Source organism: Eublepharis macularius, chromosome 5, assembly GCF_028583425.1.
Source record: "Eublepharis macularius isolate TG4126 chromosome 5, MPM_Emac_v1.0, whole genome shotgun sequence".
In the NCBI taxonomy this organism is placed as follows: domain Eukaryota; kingdom Metazoa; phylum Chordata; class Lepidosauria; order Squamata; family Eublepharidae; genus Eublepharis; species Eublepharis macularius.
The window spans coordinates 103,905,653-103,925,851 of NC_072794.1; the positions used below are offsets into that span (position 1 = coordinate 103,905,653).

Sequence of the window (20,199 nt, forward strand, 5' to 3'; positions counted from 1 at the left end):
CAGCACGGCAATCCCAATCAGTTGCTGACACGTCTGTCTTTAACCAAGTGAAGATGAAGAAGCCATGCTTATCCCACCAAGACATAAACATATGTTAGCTGCTTTTTACGGCAAAACTAGACGTGAGAGACGGTGACTTGCCCAAAGCCAATGAGTGGGTTCCTGACAGAAGCAATGATCTGAACTCAGATTTCCCAGGTCCAAATCCAACGTTCTATTTACTAGTAAAAAGGAAAGTCAAAGGAAGATTTGGATGACCCTGCATTAACTACATGCTGCCTTTCCTGCAAAAGAAGGCAGCATTTTTTCTTTTTGTTTTGTTTTCTTTTTTGATTTTTGTTTCTTTTTTTAGTAATTTAATATGTTCATTGCAAAGAAAGGTTTTTTTTAAAAAGACAATTAACATTTTAGAGAAGGCAGCATTTTTCACAGCCTCTGCTCACACAGTTCAGCCTAGCATTAGTGCTTCTCTGCTTCCATAGATTTCAGTTAGGTACAACTGGACCATGGTGTGAACATTAGAAGTACCAAATAAACACCGTGCTATGGACTAATGAAACATAATACAAAGTTTACTTGTAACAGTGCTTGATTGTCTAATACATAAATGTAGATGTGCAGGCAGATATATAACCACAAACCAAATATAAAAAAAACATTGTCTCCACAATATCAGTCTTCAATCTTCAGTCCTTGTGTTGATGAGGAATGCCTGAGGAAGGCATTGAAATGCATGGCAAAACCGGATGTGCATAAGACTGATATTGTGGAGAGAATATTTTTTGTATATTTTGTATTTGTATATTATTTTGGTTTGTAGTTATATGTCTGCCTGCACATTTACAGTTATGTATTAGACAATTAAGCACTGTTACAAGTAAACTTTGTATTGTGTTTCATTAGTCCATAGCACGGTGTTTATTTGGTACTTCCATAGATTTCTGAGCAGCTGCTGAGGAGTAATGCTGGGTTTCACCAGGTGTGTGGCGGCCGCAGAAAGCTGTATCTTTGTGAAGTAGAGAATGTGCATTTCAACATTTGCAGAATGTTTGGTTATTGTCTGCAAGAAATACAGTTTGACAGCAGATCTTGGGAATACATCTCCAAGCTGTTCTTCAAGTGGCAGGCTAGATGCTTTGTTGCCAGATAATCTGTTCATGTTTGAGTAGACTGCATTGAACTTCACTTGACATAGCATTTTTCTCTTTAAGTAAGCTTACTCCTAGCCTCAGCTGATATGACCATGCCACTGTAACTTCCAGGCTAGAGTACTGCAATGTGCTTATATGTGGGGCCACCCCTGAAGGTAATTCAGAAACTTAAGTTTTTCCAAAATGCAGCCACCTGATCATCTTTTGGAGACAGGTGATGATGTACACACATGATTTTTTAAAAAATCTATACTGGTTACCAATAGCTTCCATGTTCAATTCAAGGTGCTGGTTATTACCAATAAAAACTTTTCCAGCAGGCAAGCAATATATCCATGTGAACTCACAGATGAAAGCAGCTCAGTAGGCCCTACAGATAATGCCCTCTATTCAGCCAGTCTGATTGCAACAATTAGACATCTTCTTGGCTGAGGCCCCCACTTTCTGGAATGTGAAAAATCCTCTTTATTGTCTTTCATAGGGCATGTGAGACTCTAGTTTTGCAGTGGTTTTATTGATGAACTGCTATTGCCCTTTTCTCCTTTATTTGATAGTTTGACTCTTGTAATTAGTTTTCATATATTTTACGACCAAACGTAAGCCATTGAGAATGTAGTAAGGGCAGGGTGTAATTTTTAAACACATAAATAAATTAGCAATTCATGTATAGATATCTGTGCATGTACAAAAAACATCATTTAAATATTCCAAGAGAAGGAGAGAGAAGGCAGAATAGCTTTCCCCACCTTCTTCTGGAAGGAAATCAGGTGGTATAAATACAGCATAAGGGTTCCTTCTCCTGATTAAGAAAGTGCTTTCATTCAGAAATTGTATCCACTCCGGGGTGCTCTTCACATACAAAAGCCATTCATTAATTCTTGAAGGTTCTCAATAATAAATGGTAAATAAATGAAAGCTAAATAAAGGTCCCATGGTTCACATATCAGTACCATTAACAGTAAAGAATCCCTGAAGTTACATACCTCTCCATTTGTATCACAGGCTGTATGAGTATAAAAATAATCCTTATCTGTGCAGGCTGGGCGAGGTTTGCACTCTGCAGAACCTGGTTCTTGATTGCAAAAAGAAGTAAGTTTGTGGTTATAAACATACAAATACAAAAGATCCATGGCAGAAAAATCTCAGGACCTTTGCTAGTGGGGCAAGAAAAATAAAAGCTGTAAGACATTCCAAAAATCTTGCATTGAGGACAGGACATTCCCCCTATCCGGTATTTCCAGTTAAAATAGGACTCCCTCTTCCTCAAGTTAGGAAAAGGGGTTATTTGAGGTAGTCTGTTGATTCTCTCCCCTCATACTTTCTAACAGCCTGGTAAAATGCTTCAGCTTTGACAATAATAACTATTCTACTTCAAAAATGTTGATAAAACCTCTGCCCATATGATTATTATTACCAGATAAAAACACACTATATGTGATTCTCCAAATAATGTCACGCAAAAGTACACAGATTTTCAGATCAGGATCAGGGAAAGGGTCTGTAAAAAGACAGGCACAATATAGGCCCTAATTTATAGGGGGGGGGGCAGCTGTGGATGATTTTTGCAGCTTTCTTGCATGTCAGGGGAACATATGAAGCTGCCTTATACTGAGTAAGACCCCTGTCAGTATTGTCTGCTCTGACTGGCAGCAGCTCTCCAGGGTCACTGGATTGAACCCAGGACCTTCTGCATGCAAAGCAGATGTTCTGTCACTCCACTGGGCCTGGATCCCCAAGTCATGTGTACTTCAGCCCACAGCTTCCAGTGCTCCTTGGCCTCAATTTGCTGTCTACCTGTACTAGAGCACATAGTGTGCCTAAATGAATTCATCCTTAGACAACAGGATCCTGTACAGGTATAATTTGGTTTCAGTCATCTTTCTAGAGTCTCGAGGAAAAAACCCTCTGGCACCATTTCATAGCGATAGCAACACATGCAGTCTAAAAGCTTCAGCTGATTTTCATCCACTAGACAGCAGATTTCACTGCTCTTTCTGCTATTGAAGCTACTTAGACATTTTAACACACCTATCAAATACATGACTGTTGTCCCCAACTCAGTGCTATAGGACTTGCTTACCTCTATAACATTTTGTTCTGCACTGCCATTAAGGACCTGATGGTAGTATACATAGTTCTCCAATTTTCCATTTTATCCTCATAACAACCCTGCAAAGTAGGTTAGGCTGAAAGTTTGTGTCACCCAGCAAGTTTCATAAATGAGCAGGATTTTTAATCTTGGTCTACTCTGTTATAATCCAATGCCCTAACCACGACACCATGTAGGCTCTTAGAAGAGACTTTTTTGTGTGTGCGTGTCTTTTGTAGGGCAAGGATGTCAGGCACCAAGGCTGTGAAAGATCTTTGTCTGGGAGCCTGGAGAGCCACCATCTGTCAGAGGAGATGGGAATGTGCTAGGAGTAACTCAGTCCACATGAGATTTGTATATTCACATGAGGTGGTGGCACCCACGAGAAGCAAGCTGCTGGAAATGAAAAATGGGACTTAGTCACGATCCAAGGAGTATAGAGGAGTGGTGTTTATGCCTATCTTATCACTGCCCCTCCTTCGATCATGAATCATAGTGAAGGCAGCAAAGCATGATAAGGCTAAAAAACAGCCTAGAGGGAAAAATGGGATGAAAGAGAAGAAATGGATTTGGGATTACTTTCATTCTGGAGAATGTTCATGTGCTATGCCTGCCTAGAGGCTCTAGAGTCTAGCAAGGTGCACAGGCACAAATGTACATCTTAATGCTCCTGATATCCATGCCTGGGAACAACTGTTGGAGGCCTTTTTGCAGGTGCAACACCTGTAGGAGTGCACTAAGCTCCTCCTGTCTCCTTGACACTCTGTATTTGGTAGTGGGAGGAGTACACAGTGCATCTCATCATCAAAGCAAGTTTTTAAATAAGCAGAGTCTCTGAGCATGGCAATGGTAATGTGAGAGATAACATTTTTGAAGGGTTTTTTTAAAAAGCAGCAACACATACTATTTTGCTTGTGAAAGCAGATGCAATGTGATTTTAAGTTAAAGAGTGGTAAACTTGGTCTGCAGATTGAGATGACAACTGTATAAGCAGGTTGGAATATGGAAAACACTGCCTATTACAACTGATAATTTAGACCCCTGAGGGATTACCTGAGTACATGGTGGGCTCACACTGATGGCAGAACGTTGCTCCTTTGCCGGAGTAGGAGTTTGCTGGGCACTGTTGGCAGAAGGAAGAGCCTGACTTGGAAGTGTAGGTGCCTGCTTTGCAAGGAAAGCATTCTGACGTGTAGGCCACTCCTAGAGAGGACAAGAGAAAGGGAGAGGCTGGGTTGCACTGAACAAACGAGTCCTCTGGCTACCATCAGCACAAGAGCAGCTGATACTCTTTAGGGTGCCAGACTCAAGGCATGCACCAGCCAAACACAAACCTGTAATCCCGATGTTCTTCACCAACACAGGCTTGGGAGCTTTGGACCACACAGAAAAGGCTGTTGTTCTCCAGTACAAGACGTTGTTGCCACGACCCAGCTCCACCTACAAATATTGAACGTATTACAAATTCTGGTTTAGGATTGCTAAAAGAAATTCTCTTAATTCCTCTTCAGGTTTTTCCTGAAATCTAGCAATCGTTTTCTTTTCCTCCTTTTCGGGGATTTGGAGTAAGTTTCTAATCAATTCCTTTTTGATCAAAGAGAAATTTGAAGAGCAGAGGGCAGGAAAGCAGGTTCTGCAAAAATTCAGAATTTCACTCTGTAGATGCTTGGAGGCAGGCAACGTCTTCCCAAGCCCTCCTATCCTCCTTTTAGAGCACCATCCCAAGGTGCTCTATGTAAAACAATTTCAAGGGCTGAAGTTACAAAATGGAACCATGATTTTCTGTTTGAAATATCTATATCTAAAAAAGTGGATTTTGGAAATTCCCCATCCCTAACAACCCTATCCTGGGTTGCTTAAGAGTTTCGTGCTGGCTCCCAGAATGGAAGATAGTTTTGTTTCCTCAAGCCACCATTGGCTGTAAATCCACAAGCGCTGTGGCCATCTGAATGAACTCCTGCACTTACAGTGTGTATCTCCCACCCTTTTTCTGTGGACTTCATCCATCGTGACTCCTCCACTGTTGGTTGGCACTGATCATTCTGAACCTGCAATAAATAAGAAATAAGAATGCAGGGTGAAGATAGAATTGTGTACATGGGGAAATGAATTAAGCGAATTCTCTGTTGTAAGCAGGGGTCATTTCGTAGAAAGAGAGCTGGAGGAACTCATTAGCATAATTCATTAGCATATGCCACGCCCCCTGACAGCACCAGAAATATCCCAAAAGAAATACCCTTGGAACCCAGAAATCACACTACAAGGTGTACAAAATATTACTATAATCAGTGCAATCAAAGTACATGCAATCAATATAATGCAATTAATATAATACAATGAATAAATATATAAATATATACACAATCCAGTTGTATGTCCAATTATCAATCAAAGCAAAGTCCTTCCAGTGAACCATCCAATAGTTTATCAGTCCATGGTGGTATCCTGATAAGATTCCAAGACATCAATGGCTGGTACAGTAAAAGCTCAATAGCCGATGTGGCAAAAAGTCAGCAGACAGATATTTCACTGTTTCCAACTGACCCAAAATATTCCAAAGCACAATGGCACAAATGGCTGGGGATCACCAGGAGGTTGGCAACGAGCCCGCCAGCGTCCTACACAGCTCGTTTCGGCAGTTCTTCTTCACAGCCTATGATTACACTCAGCCAATATGTATAAGTATCAAATCCATTTCGTTCTATATACCCAGGACTGTATCTTCTGCTAATTGCAAGGTCATTTTTCAAAACTATTCAAACTTGTAGTGTGATTTCTGGGTTCCAAGGGTATTTCTTTTGGGATTTTTGGACTAATGGAACACCCGCTCTTTCTGTTAGGATTAGCACCAGAAATATGTCATTAGCACAACTGATTTGCATATGCCACACCCCCTGACCTCACCTATCCTGGCTGTTTTGGACCCAATCTTGGCCATTCAGGGATGAAATTGGGCCCAAAATGGCAAAAAGGGGCTGAAAATGGCAGAAAAGGGGCCCAAAATGGTCAGAATTGGGACGCTGCTGAACAGGAGAGTGATCCACCACCCGTCAGAGGCCCGATCCTGGCCATTTTGGGCCCAATCCAGGCCAAAACGGGCCCAAAATAGCCAAAAATCAGGTGGGCGGGGCCACCAGACATGTGACCTCTTTGGAGAACTACCGGAACTGCATTCCTGCGCATTCCCCCTCAAAATGAGCCCTGGTTGTAAGCACTGGTGTAAGATAAACCTTTAAAACAAAGTGTTTTGGTATAGTCCACTTTTGCTGATGGAAGAAATACAAAGCTCTTAGTAGTGGCCAGGTTTAATACTGTAAGAGAATGCCTGGCTAGAAATAGCTTGGCCAGAAATTTATTTATGGCATTTTAATTTATTTTTATTTAAGGTAGTTTTAACCTGCTTTTAAATAACTCAGATGTGATAAACTATGATACATTATTCTAAGCTCCTATACACACTGTCTGGAGAAAGTACTTTAATCTGTTCTCCAACAATACAGGGTACCCATCTAAACCAGAATATATGGATAACAGGTTTAAGATTAATTATTTGGCATCCCTTTTAATGCTGCAGGGCTGCCATTTGTGTAACTGACACACTCTTAAAACAATGTAGAGGACATAGTAATGGTTAAAAAATAATCACAAGATGTGCCTCAAGACACCTGAGAGTTGTTCAGCTAACTGCAACACACCATGGCAATATATGTTAATAGCTTTGGGAAATGTGAAAGATCTTTTTGATCCCTATACACTACAAATGTATAAGGAAAAAGAAGGCACCAAAATAATACTTCCTCTTTTATTAAAAAACAAAAGTGAGCATGCATTATCTCAAGCATCAAGGAGAGGAGATAATTGTGCCTTACAGAGCTACAAAAAATGATTACTGCCTCCAAATATAGTTTAAGAAAAGGGTTCAACAGGTAGGTAGATGATTTTCTAGAATGCATGATATCAACTTCACTCTTCTTCTTTAGTTTCTGGTTTAAATGCAAACCTCTTTTCCTTGACTTTGTGGGAAGTAGATTTAATGAAGAAGAATATTTCATGTACCTTTATGTGCCTTTATTACTGCCTGCATTATTACTCTCAGGAGCTAATGTAGTATTTGCAATGCAACTTGCAAGAGAATGAGACGTGAAACAAAATGACCAAAGCAGAATGTATGTTATGTATGTTAATCACTGTGAAGATTGAGACCAGCCACTGTGAAGCTTGCTATAAGGTAGTTACACCTGCACCTGCACTTACTACAGAAACTCCTTAGTAAAGCTGTTCATGCCAAATGTAGCAATAGGAGAATGGGAAAGAAGGAAGCTAGCTATGAGTTAATGAGATTAGCAGTACCTTTCAAGGCTGAGAAGAAACCCCAGAGCAAAGGGAATGGGTGCTAAATGCAACTGCAGGCACATTCCTCAGGAAGGGAGAGCGATCCCCTCCCACGGAACCCAGCATACAAGATTGCCAAAAGCGACATTGGGGCACCCTTGGTAAAATGTTACATAGGCCAGAGAAGTAGGCAAAGTGAAAAGCCTATGGAAGAGATGTGTGGGAAAGGAAGGGAGATGTTCCTTCTAAAGATAAAACAAGTGCTGATAAGATAAGCAATGGCAATCGGGAAATATTGTAAATATGCTGTTGACCAAAGTTATTTCTTCCAATGAGAATACCCCTGGACTATTGTATCATTAGAGGTGGTAGCCCACTTGAGCCAATGGGGACCACAGTAATATCTGAGCCAATAGAATAACAAATATCGTAATTAATCAAAAGGTATAAAATGCTTTGCACAGCTATTGTAGCTTTGATGAGCACTGGACACAAGGGAACCCTTTACTTGCTGTGTAACCTTCATTCCTCCACGTTTAATAAATGTAGTAGACTTGCTTCATTCACAGGACTCTGTGTGTCTCTTCTTATGATTGTCTGAGGGACATTCGAACCACAGATTGTGTGGAACAACTTTAAGAATGCATCCCTCTTAAGAGTCTCTCTACACATTACTAAGTACCTAGGGATGCTCAAGTGAACCTCATTTCATGTGCCCCCCTCCAACTTTCCATGTGCTCACTCGCACAGCCACACTTCAATTTGCTCCACGTATCTGTTCCTCCTCTACTGCTAAAAGTATTCCAGTTTCCCCCACATCCATTCATTGAAATGCACATCTTGACACTTTCTCACACCTTGAAGAAATGCAAATTGGCAATTCAAAGGAGCTTACAGTGCTTGTTCTCACAGCAAAAACAGAGCTGAATTGGCGCTTTGCCCTCCAGAATCACTTGCAGATGCAATTACATAAAGGGAGCTCCTGTGAAACTGGCATTCACGTGTGCAGAACAAGAACAGCCTGCACATGAATTGAGGATGACACATACAGTACAATCCTGCACTTGAGCGTCCCTAGGTACTTAGTAACGTGTAGAGAGATTCTCACACAGCCTCAGAAGCTGAATGCAGGGATGGTCAATTTTTAAAGGCTGTGCATAAGAGAAACCCTCCCTGGCACAGCATACAATAGAGAGAGAGATCCTTGGGAAACATACAAAGAACTCGAAGACGATGCTGCTGTCTGGATAGATGTACTCAAAGGAGACAGAACCAGATTGCTTGAGATTAACAGCATACATGAGAGTGGCTGTGCACTCATCTGTGTTGGAGGCAATGAAATCTCCCATAGGAATCCACTTTGACCTGGAACAGAATGGAAAGAAAGAGAAAAACTCAGGAGAGATGGGAGTGCTCTAGAAATCAGGCATTCTCAAAATATTACAAGGGAGTTACAGTAATTGTTGGGACAAGAAAGTTAAAAGCATAGACCCCAAATGTTATGTGACTCAATTGAAAAATATGGAGCAGTATTTAGGAAATAGGCATTCCTGGTCAGAGGCAGGATGTTTTCTAGGAACATCCATGCCAGGCACTCAAGGAACCAGGCTGCAGTTAGCTTGTCCAGGCTAACATTGTAAACCACCACTTTCCAGCACTTTTTACCATACACAGCAGATCCTCTACAGGTTACTCTAGGGACAAGTCCTGTTATATGTTATGTTATGTTATGTTATGTTATGTTATGTTGTGTTGTGTTGTGTTGTGTTGTGTTGTGTTGTGTTGTGTTGTGTTGTGTTGTGTTATGCATGGGGAGAGGGAGAGAGTGTGGGCATAGGAAGAATAGACAAACTTTATTCTCCTGATTAATCTTCCATCACAGTTAATATAATTGTTACTGACATGGCAGAGACACCAAAAACAAACAAGCAAGTTGTGTAATGTGTTCTTGTTTTTATTTTAATTAGGAAGTGCCCTGTGCTCAGACAGAAGTGACCTGCATCAGGCTTAATGTGGGTCCATTGGTATGGGCTGACTTGGCATGGCACAAAGCTGGGAAGATTCAAGGGGCACATGGTCATATGTGCACCTTGCATTCAAGCTTCCACATGTTTATATATTTTGAACATTTTCCCTCTGCACTCTGGTGCAGAGTGGTAAGTGGAAGTATTGCAGCCCAGGGCCGGATCGATGGGGGGGCAGGGGGGGGAGTCGCTGGGAGTGTGCAGGCAGCAGCGCAGGGGGCTGGGAGGCCGCCCACGCCATTCATCTACCCAGCAGGACAGGGCGCAGCCGGCTTGCTGCACGCCCCGTCCTGTGGGGCAGGTGAATGGCAGTGCAGGTGGCTGGGAGGCAACCCGCGCCATTCACCTATCCCGCAGTACAGGGGGCGGCTGGCTTGCTGCGCGCCCTCTGTCCTGCGGGGCAGGTGAATGGCAGCGCGGGTGGCTGGAAGGCCGCCCATGCCATTCACCTGCCCCGCAGGACAGGGGGCGGCCGGCTGCCCCCTGTCCTGCAGAGCAAGCAAATGGCGTGGGTGGCTTCCCAGCCACCCGCGCTGCCTCCGCCAACTCCGTGGCACACCGGGGCAGCCGGCAAGCCGCGCAGGCGGCACGCTCCTCCCTGCGTGATGATGTCATGGAAGTAACATCATCACGCAGCACCAGGAGCGAGGAGCCGGACTTGGGTTGCCCTGGGTGCCAACAACCCTAGATCCAGCCCTGCTGCAGCCCAAGCTCTGCTCACGACCTGAGTTCGATCCCGGCAGAAGCTGGGTTCAGGTAGCCAGCTCAAGGTTGACTCAGCCTTCCATCCTTCCGAGGTCGGTAAAATGAGTACCCAGTTTCCTGGGGGTAAAGTGTAGATGACTGGGGAAAGCAATGGCAAACCATCCTTTAACAAAAAGTCTTCTAAGAAAACATCATGATGCGACGTCCCCCCATGGGTCAGTAATGACTCAGTGCTTGCACAAGGGACTACCTTTACCTTTTTTTTTTAAATCTCAGCACCACTCTCTACCAAGTTTCTTCAGGCAAGAGAACTACTACAACTACTACCCCAATTTCTGGAGTTTTTGAATATGCAAAGCACTTTACAGTGTTTAATATATTTTTTCATACAACAAGTAACACAAGCACACAGCAAGTGAGGGCTGGTAGAGGAACTCTAACCCAGGTCTTCTGGTTTCAGGTTAATCTCTCTAACTGCTGGAAAATACTCTGTGATAGCTAAACACAAGTAAGGGCAGCCTTTATCTACATGTGAGTCAACATTGCTAGATTATAATACAGAGTTCTCACTGACACTTTTAAAAGTTTCAAAGCAGCAGGAAGAAAATGCCACTCTTCTCCCTCCTGGTCCTCCATCTGTCCTGTTGTCCACCCAATTCTCCTGCCTTCCCCCTTCAGCAGGATGAAACAGGATCCTTCTTGCTATGGTCCATCAGAGAAGAAAGAAGGAAGGCCACAAGAACCAATGGAGGCTCAGGCAGAGGATGCATCTTCTCCTGCAACCTCAATCTTTAAGGAGGCAGACAAGATCTATGGACTGCAATCCAGCAACCTTAAACGCACAGTCATTTCTCATAATGTATAAGAGAAAGGGAAAAAACAAGGAGAGAAGAGAGTATTGTTGAGGCATTTGGAAGCAAAAGTAGGTATCAGGGGATTTGCCTCTGATTGGTTGAAAGTGTTCCTCATGGAATAGATTGAAAGGGTTCCCGTTGGAGACCAGCTGTCTTCAGTGCGGGGTCTCACAAGGGGCAATCTTATCCTCCATGTTATTCAAACTCTATGTAAAGCCTTTAAGAGAAATCAGATGCCATAAATATGCAGATGATATCCAGCTCTATATCTCGCTTATTTATTTATTTATCAATCACCCGCCTTTCTCACTGAGACTCAAGGTGGATTACATAGTGTGAGATTAGTACAATCAATATTAAGGGCATTTTCATAAATAATGCATGTGTATGGGCAGCTGTTGATTTTGCCCATGTGCAGGGTGGCACCTGCAGGAGACCCTGTTCAGATGAGTGAAGCTGCTGTGGGGGAACACAGGGAGGGAGGCGGTCCCATAGGTATGCTGAACCAAGGCCGTGAAGAGCTCTGCATGTGATAACCAATACCTTGAACTGGGAATGGTAACTGATAGGCAGCCAATGCAGCGACTGCAGGATGGGAGTGATACTCATGCTCCTGCTTGATCCTAATAACAGCTGAGCCGCAGCATTTTGCACCAATTGGAGTCTCCTAGTTAACTTAGATGGGATACCTGTGTATAGTACATTAAAATAGTCAAGTCGTGATGTTACCATAGCATGGATCCAGGTGGCCAGATTGGCCATTTTGAGGTAGGAACCACCTTCCTGGCTACAGTGAAGTTATAGAAAGCATTTTTTGTAGCTCCCTTAACTTTTCTAGTAGTAGCACTGGATCCAGTATAACCCCACAGCTCTAAACTAAGTCTGCAAGGCTCAAACGAACTCCATCAAAAGTGGGGATTCAGCACTGCTACTTGAGAAACAAGTAAATCCAGCTGCAAAAAAGGTCTTCTCCCAACTCAGACTAGCCTGGAAGTTGGCCCTCCACCTTGACATGGCTGATCTGGCCACCTGGATTCATGCCATGGTAACACAGAGACTAGACTACTGTAATGCACTCTACATGGGACTCCCTCAAAGTTAAGTTTGAGACTCCAGCTGGTGCAGATGCCACAGCTGGTTTACTATCAGGCGCTAGATGCAGGTTCTGTTTTGCCTGTTTTAGGGCACAAACCAAGAGGGAGGTCAGCTGCCTAGGGCGTGACGCAGAGTGATGCTGGCTGGATCCTTCCAACATCCAATCGATGGCTGGGTTATAGCAAAGTGGGCGCTAGCCACCATGGCCAGCTTTAAAGATAGGAAGGAAAGGGAAAAGAAAGGGGAAGCAGCAGCAGCCATAGTCTATGCTTTTCCCCGGGCACCATATTGCTCAAGGTTTTTAACCAGGCTGGTTGGCATCTCACTCGCTGGGTGAGAGGAATCAAAAGAACACTAACAGCATTTGAAAATAGCAAACCATAGTAAGGGAGTAATTGCAAAAAGGGAAGGAGGATGGGAAAACATTCCTACTGCTAGGCAAGTCAGCATCAAGGCAAATTGCTCAGGAGTAAAAGGACAATGGATGCCAGGTGTTTTCTAACTCTCTATACCGTCACAAAATATCTTCACACATACCTCTAACCATCTTTGCACATACTAAAACTTTCTTAAGCATACTTTCCCATGGCTAGTTCCTTCAGTGGAGTTAAGCACATGATCCTACTTTTACATATTACCTCCAGGGTTTTTTTCCTGGGAAAAGAGGTGGTGGAACTCAGCGGGTTGCCAGCACATGGGGCAACTCCCAGCAGGAGGTGGTGCCCTTAGTATCACATGCGCACATGCAAAGTGCATGCACACTCCCAGGATCACATGATGACATCAATTCTGGGAAGTGACGTCATTGCGCAGGGCACAGCCACTCCTGGGAGTGCTCCCACAAGGGGGAGAGTTTAAATCACCCTCCGTGCCACTGGCAATCTAAACTCCTCCCTTGCTCCAGATGACCGGCGCCAGTCAGCTGGAGCGAAGGGAGGGTTTAACGTTTAAATCGCCCTCTGTGCCGCTTGCGAGTGGCACTGAGGGCGATCTAAACTCCCCTCTGTCTGGAGATCAGGGGGCGGGGCCACCAGCTGCAAGACCATTTTCAAGAGGTGCCGGAACTCCATTCCACCGTATTATGGCTGAAAAAAAGCCTTGATTACCTCCTATGAGACCAACTGAAATACACAACATTCCTTCATAGTTCCTTCTCAAGCATTCCAATATTAACATTTTCATGTAACAATCCAGTACATTTATTGTACTTATAACAAAAAGGGGATATAAAGGCCATCAAACAGCTATTAAATATGGCAGAGGCTGGGACCGACTGCTTACAATTGTATATTACTCCCATTCTGTGGTCACTCTACTAGCTACACATCAGTTACTGGGCTCAATTCAAGGTTCTGACTATTGCATACAAAGCCTTTCATGGCCTTGGCCCCTCATATCTACAGGACCACCTCTCCAGCTATGCTATGGCACAGCAGATTTGCTCATCTTAACAGGGCCTTCTGCAGATACCGCCCTGCAGTTGGGCAAAATCTACAACTTCCAGTCATGTGCTTTCTCTGTGGTAGTTCTCACCTTATAGAATGGCCTGCCTGAGGTCAGGCAAGCTCCCATTCACCTGGCTTTCTGCAAACTATGCAAAACTGAATTATCTAGAATGGTTTTTTTACTCAGATTATGGGGCTGTGCTGTAAGAAATGGCTCAGTGAGATGCTTTGGTAAAGGAACAGGGACTGTAGACTATTCTACTGGACACTGTCTGGTGATGTAGTGTATTGGATAGTTTTCACATCATTTGCCCATTGTTAAAGGTGTAGTGTTTGATTATTTATGTTTTGTTTTAGCAATGTTTCATCTCTGTGTTCAGATTTATGCTTGTATTCAAATTTCTGCAATCCATACCCTATTGCATTTGTTCACTGAATGTTACTGCTGTTGATAATATTGGTTTGCACTGTATAATCTGCCCTGGATCTCAATGAGAAAGGTGGAATACAAACAAACAAACAAACATTATTCTTGTTTCCAGTGGCATATGGGGCCCCATATTTTAGAAATATGATTAAGAATCTTCACCCTGGTACAGGTTAACACAGTACAGTGTAGTGACACTGAATATCTGTGTGTGCTAATGTGCAGGAGATACTGGGAATCTGGTGAATGAATAAGGAGGACCTGAAAGTATGGAAGCTCTAGCTTCTCTAGTGATGAGAAGGAAACAATGGGGACAGACACACGCCTGGTTCTGTCTGTCAGACCTCATCGCAGTTCACTTCTCTCTCTCTCTCTCTCTTTCCTTCCTTCTACTTCTTCAATCCCTTCTCTTTATCCTATACTTGTCTGCTTTCTCCTATGCTACCTACCCCTCACAAAAAAATCATACCATATATTCTGTTCCGCCTTTGAAACTTCGTTTTCTCTACCACTCATTATTTTCAGCAGGCTGAAAATGCCATCTCTGTCACTTTCTGTCTGCTTCATATACCATAAGAAGTGTAGATAAAAGCCAAAATACACATTATCAACTGCCTGCTGCAGGATTTCATGAACATTTATGGAACAAAGAGCTATTTGCTCCAAGGCGCAGATTCTTTCCTTTAATTGATGAGTGACACAGAACCTTCACCCACATCTCCCCACTGCTCCGTGAATGTTACTTCTGATCTAAGAGGAATTGGAAAATCCAGACAACCTTAATGAGGAAAGGCTCTGGCAATCTCCTCCTCTGCTTCTGTGAACATGCTTAGAAGTTGAATGAATAATTGATGCAATACTAGAAATAGGTTACATTTGCTAGTTGCACAAACACATCATAGAACTAGGTTGTTGCTTTCTTTAAAAAAATCTTTTAAGATCCCCTACTCCTTCAGCATCAAAATGTTCAAAGCACCTGGAAAGAAAATAAGGTGGCACTCCAGTAAGCGAGTACAAGAGACTGTCAAGTGGGGTGGAGCTCCAGAATCTTTGACTAAACCTGACCCCCCAACATACAATTAAAATCCCAAATCCCAGATGTCATTACTTATCTTGGAATATAGATTCCAAGAAATATTAAGTACATGATTACATTTAATTGTAATAAGTTGACTAGTACTGATATATCCTTGGATTTGGATAGATGGGCAACTTTAAAACTGTCATGGGGTAAAGTAAATACACTCAAAATGAATATTGTACCTCAAATTATATGTTTTGCATAACAATTCCTTTCCATATATCTTCATAAAATTAATACTTTGTTTCAGAAATTTGTGGGCTTCATCACAACCTAGGATTTCTTTAAAGAGGATGCAGCTTTCAATTAATGAAGGAGGATTTGGTTTCCCTAATCTTAGTTTTTATCAGGCATATTTATTTTGTACAAATTACTGATCTCGCTCCTCTCAGTTGGATTACCAATCTTGGGCTCTCTTGGAGGCTTCTTGTTTGGAGGGGGTGTATGGCAATAACCTTTTTCTAATATTCATGTGTGGGTTCCTGGCCAACACGATAACATCATTACAGAAAGTGACATCACTGTGCCAACCCACTTCCAGCCCCCCAGGCTGGCTGACCACTTCTGGACACCACTGCATAGTTGCAGGAGGCTGGCTGGACCAGCCTCCCGGAGGCTGGAGCACTTCCCTGGGCTAGCAGTGAGGCCACGCAGATGCAAGAGGCTGAGCGGCCGGACAGGGTGATGGGGGAGGGGCCAGGTGTCCAGTAGTTGGGGAATGTTTCCCTCAGACATTCCCCTGAAATAGCAGATTGCCCAGTTGAATATCAGACACCTGGCAACCCTACTTGGAACCTAATCGATAGTCAATGGAAATAGACCCTCTGTGCCTTTACAGTCGCCAAAAGACTTATACTATAGCACTGAAAAGACAAAAGCCCACTTCCTGTAATTCATTGGATTGAGGACCTTATAAACTTTTCAACATTTAAATGTGCTGCATATAGATGCCAATTGCGGATGGACTTATTTTTTCAAGGCAGTGTAAAATTTACTGCTTGAGAACCTTTAGATGGAAATGCTTCCAATTTAATCTGGGATCATCTGCACGCAAAGCATGCCCTATATGACTGAGCCACAACTCCCCCCCCCCCGCACCTTGTAAAAACTCCCCATTAAAAGAGTCAATGTATTATGCTGAAAGGCAGTGTGGTGCAGCGGCAGAAATCTGAGAAACATAATGGGAAAAGGCATGCTGGGTGAAATTAAAATAACCAACATAAGCACACTTATGTTATGTATTATTTCAATAAGTCCATTTGCCTATAATTAAATGGTACAAACTTGCAAAGACTGACTAAATTTATAAAAAAAAATAGTGCTCTGGCAATTAAAATTGGATGAAGGCTTCCATTAAAAATCTACATTAAGAACAATCTTTTCCAGCCTCCTTTTCTGAAGCTGGGAAGTGGGTGTTTGCATGAATACAAATAAAAGGTAGATTTTTGTCTCTGCACATATTTGCATTAATAAGTCTAATGCTAAAAGCATTTCTTTTCTTTTAGAGCTCGGCAACTGTTCTGGAAAATATTAGTGCCATTTTGCAAGGTTAGGCATTTGCAAAGGAAATATCATATAAGTTAGGAAGGGGAGCTTTTAAATACTGGTTTAAAGAAGAAAAATGCACATTACAATGTCATGTAGGAAGCTCCTGAACAACTATTTAGCATCCTGGTAATTTTCTGCAGTATTATAGTCTGTTTAGTTTTTACTTTTAAAAATTGTAATGTTATATATTATTCTCATAGTTATCTCAAACAGCAAATATCGGAATCAAGATGCTTTTTTCCTTTGTTTAGAAATGCAAGTGATCACTCTGTTTTGCAAAACCCCCAGAAAAATCTGTACATTGACTTAGTTTCCACCTAAAATTTCCATGGATCCCCCACGTTGCAAGGATGTGCAATATGAGGCAGGAAGAGGCCCCATGCTGCCTCCCCACCCCCATGCTGCACTGAGTGTCCTGACTGGGGTTTATATAGCACTTAGGAGGACTGGAATTGGCTGTATACCTGATTAATATATTAAATTGCTTGGGAATGTGGTGAGGAGCTGGAAGGGAACTTATATTTTCATTCTCCATGTGTTCTGTGGAAGATTTTAGTTATGTAAATATTCTTGTTGGTATAACGCGTGGGGGGCCTGACTGGGGCTGGAGAGGTTTAGGATGCTCACTAAGCCTTGCTTCTCACTTGGTAAGCAACGCAGGATAAACTGGTAAAGCAGAGCAATTCATCAGCACCCCTGCACAGACACTTAGCCCTGTTCTCTGCTCTACAGAATAGGCTATGTGAAGAAAATGCTCCTTTTCTGACTCAAGATGGGAGCCGTGTTTTCTGAAACTTTGGTCAAGAGGCCCTTTGCTTAAAAAAACCTCTTGCTAGGAAAATTTGTCTTTGCTGTAAAACCCCCTTTTGCAGAGAGACCTGCTTGAGAAAGTACTAAGCTTAAGAAGTTCTCAGTTCACTGCCATCTTGGAAATTAGGTAAGTTGTTCTGCTTGTTAGGGAGCCTCCATGGTACGGTTTCCTCTGAGCCAATTAACATTCGTGACTCATTAAACAATTTGACACTTGTGAGGACTGGTGGGTGGTACCCAGGGCTTTTTTTCTGGGAAAAGAGGTGGTGGAACTCAGTGGGTTGCCCTAGGAGAAAATAGTCACATGGCTGGTGGCCCCGCCCCCTGATCTCCAGACAGAGGGGAGTTTAGATTGCGGTGTGGAGGGCAATCTAAACTCCCCTCTGTCTGGAGTTCAGGGGGTGGGGCCACCAGCCATGTGACCATTTTCAAGAGGTTCCAGAACTCCGTTCCCCCACGTTCCTGCTGAAAAAAAGCCCTGGTGGTACCAAAAACTGCAGATCTGGTCTCGTTCCTCCTTCTCTCATGTACGCATCTACCTTTGGTGACATCAGCATTTGGACACCTGATTGGCTAACAGGCCTGAGCCATTAAGGCATAAAAATAGCTAATCAACATGGAGCTTTAGGCTTTAGTTGGGTTTCAGCAGCTTAGCTGTAACCTATCTATGGTTTCAACTCTGGCTCAGATTCTGTAGATGGACACTCATGCAACCATCCCTCTGTTTTGCTGTGATGCCTAGCTGTATGCCTCTTGAAAAGAGACTTTGATTTCTGCACCTTTGACAACATTTTGTTTTGCCTTCAGGAATACCGTGGTATGTATTAGCTAGAGCTAACATGCTATAGGGTTTATTGTTTTATCCCCACAGTCTGTCTTGTGCATTTTGAATAACTTTGCACCTTAAATAAATATATTTTTACTTTTGAGTAGTTCTTGACTTTGCAGCCTCAAAGCTATAAATCACTCTGTTGAGCCTATTTTGTGTACCTCTTGGAGCACCTACTGAATTAAAACTATTTTGTAAACTCTGCTTGCAAGACACCCTTGCAAGGTAGACGTCTGTTTAGTTCCCTGATAGGCTTGGCGATTTGTCTTTTTACTCCTGTGCCTAGGGATAGACAAAGGAAATAAATGGTGGCAGCATACCAGGGCAATTGTGAGGCTTTTCTCTCACTGCCAATTGTGTAAGTTCTGTAACTCGACTTCCAATTTGTGGCTCGTCCCCTTAGTTGGGCAGAAACGGCAGGGCCAGGTAGCCATGACAGGCTAAAGAATTCTAAATCTAACTACCAAACAGTGAGCAGTGCTGTGTACTTTTACTTTGATGAAAGTAAGAAGGATACATCTGCAAAGGGGGCCTACACTGACCTGAATAGCCAGCTCCAGTATCCTGATCCAAACCACCCAGAAGAGGAAGCAGAAGAAGAAGAGTCATAAGAGCCAGAGACAGTCCTGATTGACTACAGTGCCTCCAGTACTTCACCTGAGATGCCTAAGCCAGAGGGACAAGGTGCAGAAGGAGAGGGGGAGCCAAGGTGATCAACACGTTCAACCAAAGGCATTCTTGCCCTATCCTTTTGGTCTCCTTTCCAGTCAGTATCAGTGTATGCATTTAGTTCAGGGTCTTTCAACTGTGTCCCAGTCTCTGCATGTTCGTGAATAATTCTTTCTGCATAGTAATCCTACTGCAGCACTGATGTCAGGTCTAGTTAGTGTACTAATGCACATAAGCTTACCTACGGCTGCTCGATATTGGTAGTTAGTTGGTAGTGTTTTTGTTTCAACTTGACTCTATCAAATTCTGCACCAGTGCTGGAGATACAATGGCATGGCACTGACATGGCTTGGCGCAGGCATATCTCCAGATATGCTGGTGTACCTCCCACTTAACAGTGTATCTTTGAAATACTCTAGTATAGGGCTTAGTCACCACCCAAGACCCTCCATAAGCTTCTCCTGATGCAGAAGTTTTCAGCCCTGAGTATAAATTGCAAAGAACTGCTAAACAATTGTGATATAAGCACATATGGAACCTAATCAGATATCACCAACAAACCAAAATGAAAGACCTCATTTACTCCTGTGCATTCCCTCCCTCCTTCTTTCACATGCAGAGCGACAATCGATAACTTCCTGTTTTAGGAAGTCTTGGACCTAACCCCAATTTGTTATGATGTCCAAATGTGGATGCCTTAGCAAATTGGGGGTTGTTTCTTTCCCACCAATCAAGCTTCTAAACCATATTTTAATCCAGGTTTAGAATTCCAGTTATTGGGAAAGAAACATACCCCAAATTAAGGCAAATACATTTGAGAATCACAACAAACTGGAGTTAAAGACTTTCTAAAGGCAATCATGATTCCATGTGTTTAGTGGAGGAGAAGAAAGCAGGGAACATGTGAACCTGACCTCACCCACCTCATGGGCAAACTGTGGCTTGTTAACATCATTTAAATGCAGCCATAATTTCATCCACAACTGCAGTGCCCCCACTAAGCAAAGTCGGAGTTGATCTTTTCATTCTGTTCCATTGGTTCTGACCATGTTCTGCTTCACACTGCATTCAGGTTTACCTTAGAGAGTTTCTAAAATTAATGTTGGCGTTGAGGCTTGCATGTGTTCTTTTTGGTCATGG

General features: G+C 42.9%; 1 protein-coding gene across 1 annotated transcript in view; it reads right to left on the minus strand.

Annotated features, from left to right (window-relative positions):
• ELAPOR1 (endosome-lysosome associated apoptosis and autophagy regulator 1) overlaps positions 1-20,199 on the minus strand; it is a 91,424-nt gene that overhangs the window by 34,915 nt on the left and 36,310 nt on the right. Inside the window, exons 4-8 of the mRNA XM_054981898.1 lie at positions 8,790-8,937; positions 5,208-5,288; positions 4,575-4,680; positions 4,294-4,443; positions 2,135-2,223 (exon numbers count right to left, since the gene is read on the minus strand). Of these exons, the coding sequence (XP_054837873.1) occupies positions 2,135-2,223; positions 4,294-4,443; positions 4,575-4,680; positions 5,208-5,288; positions 8,790-8,937 (574 nt within the window). The remainder of the gene's footprint in view (positions 1-2,134; positions 2,224-4,293; positions 4,444-4,574; positions 4,681-5,207; positions 5,289-8,789; positions 8,938-20,199) is intronic.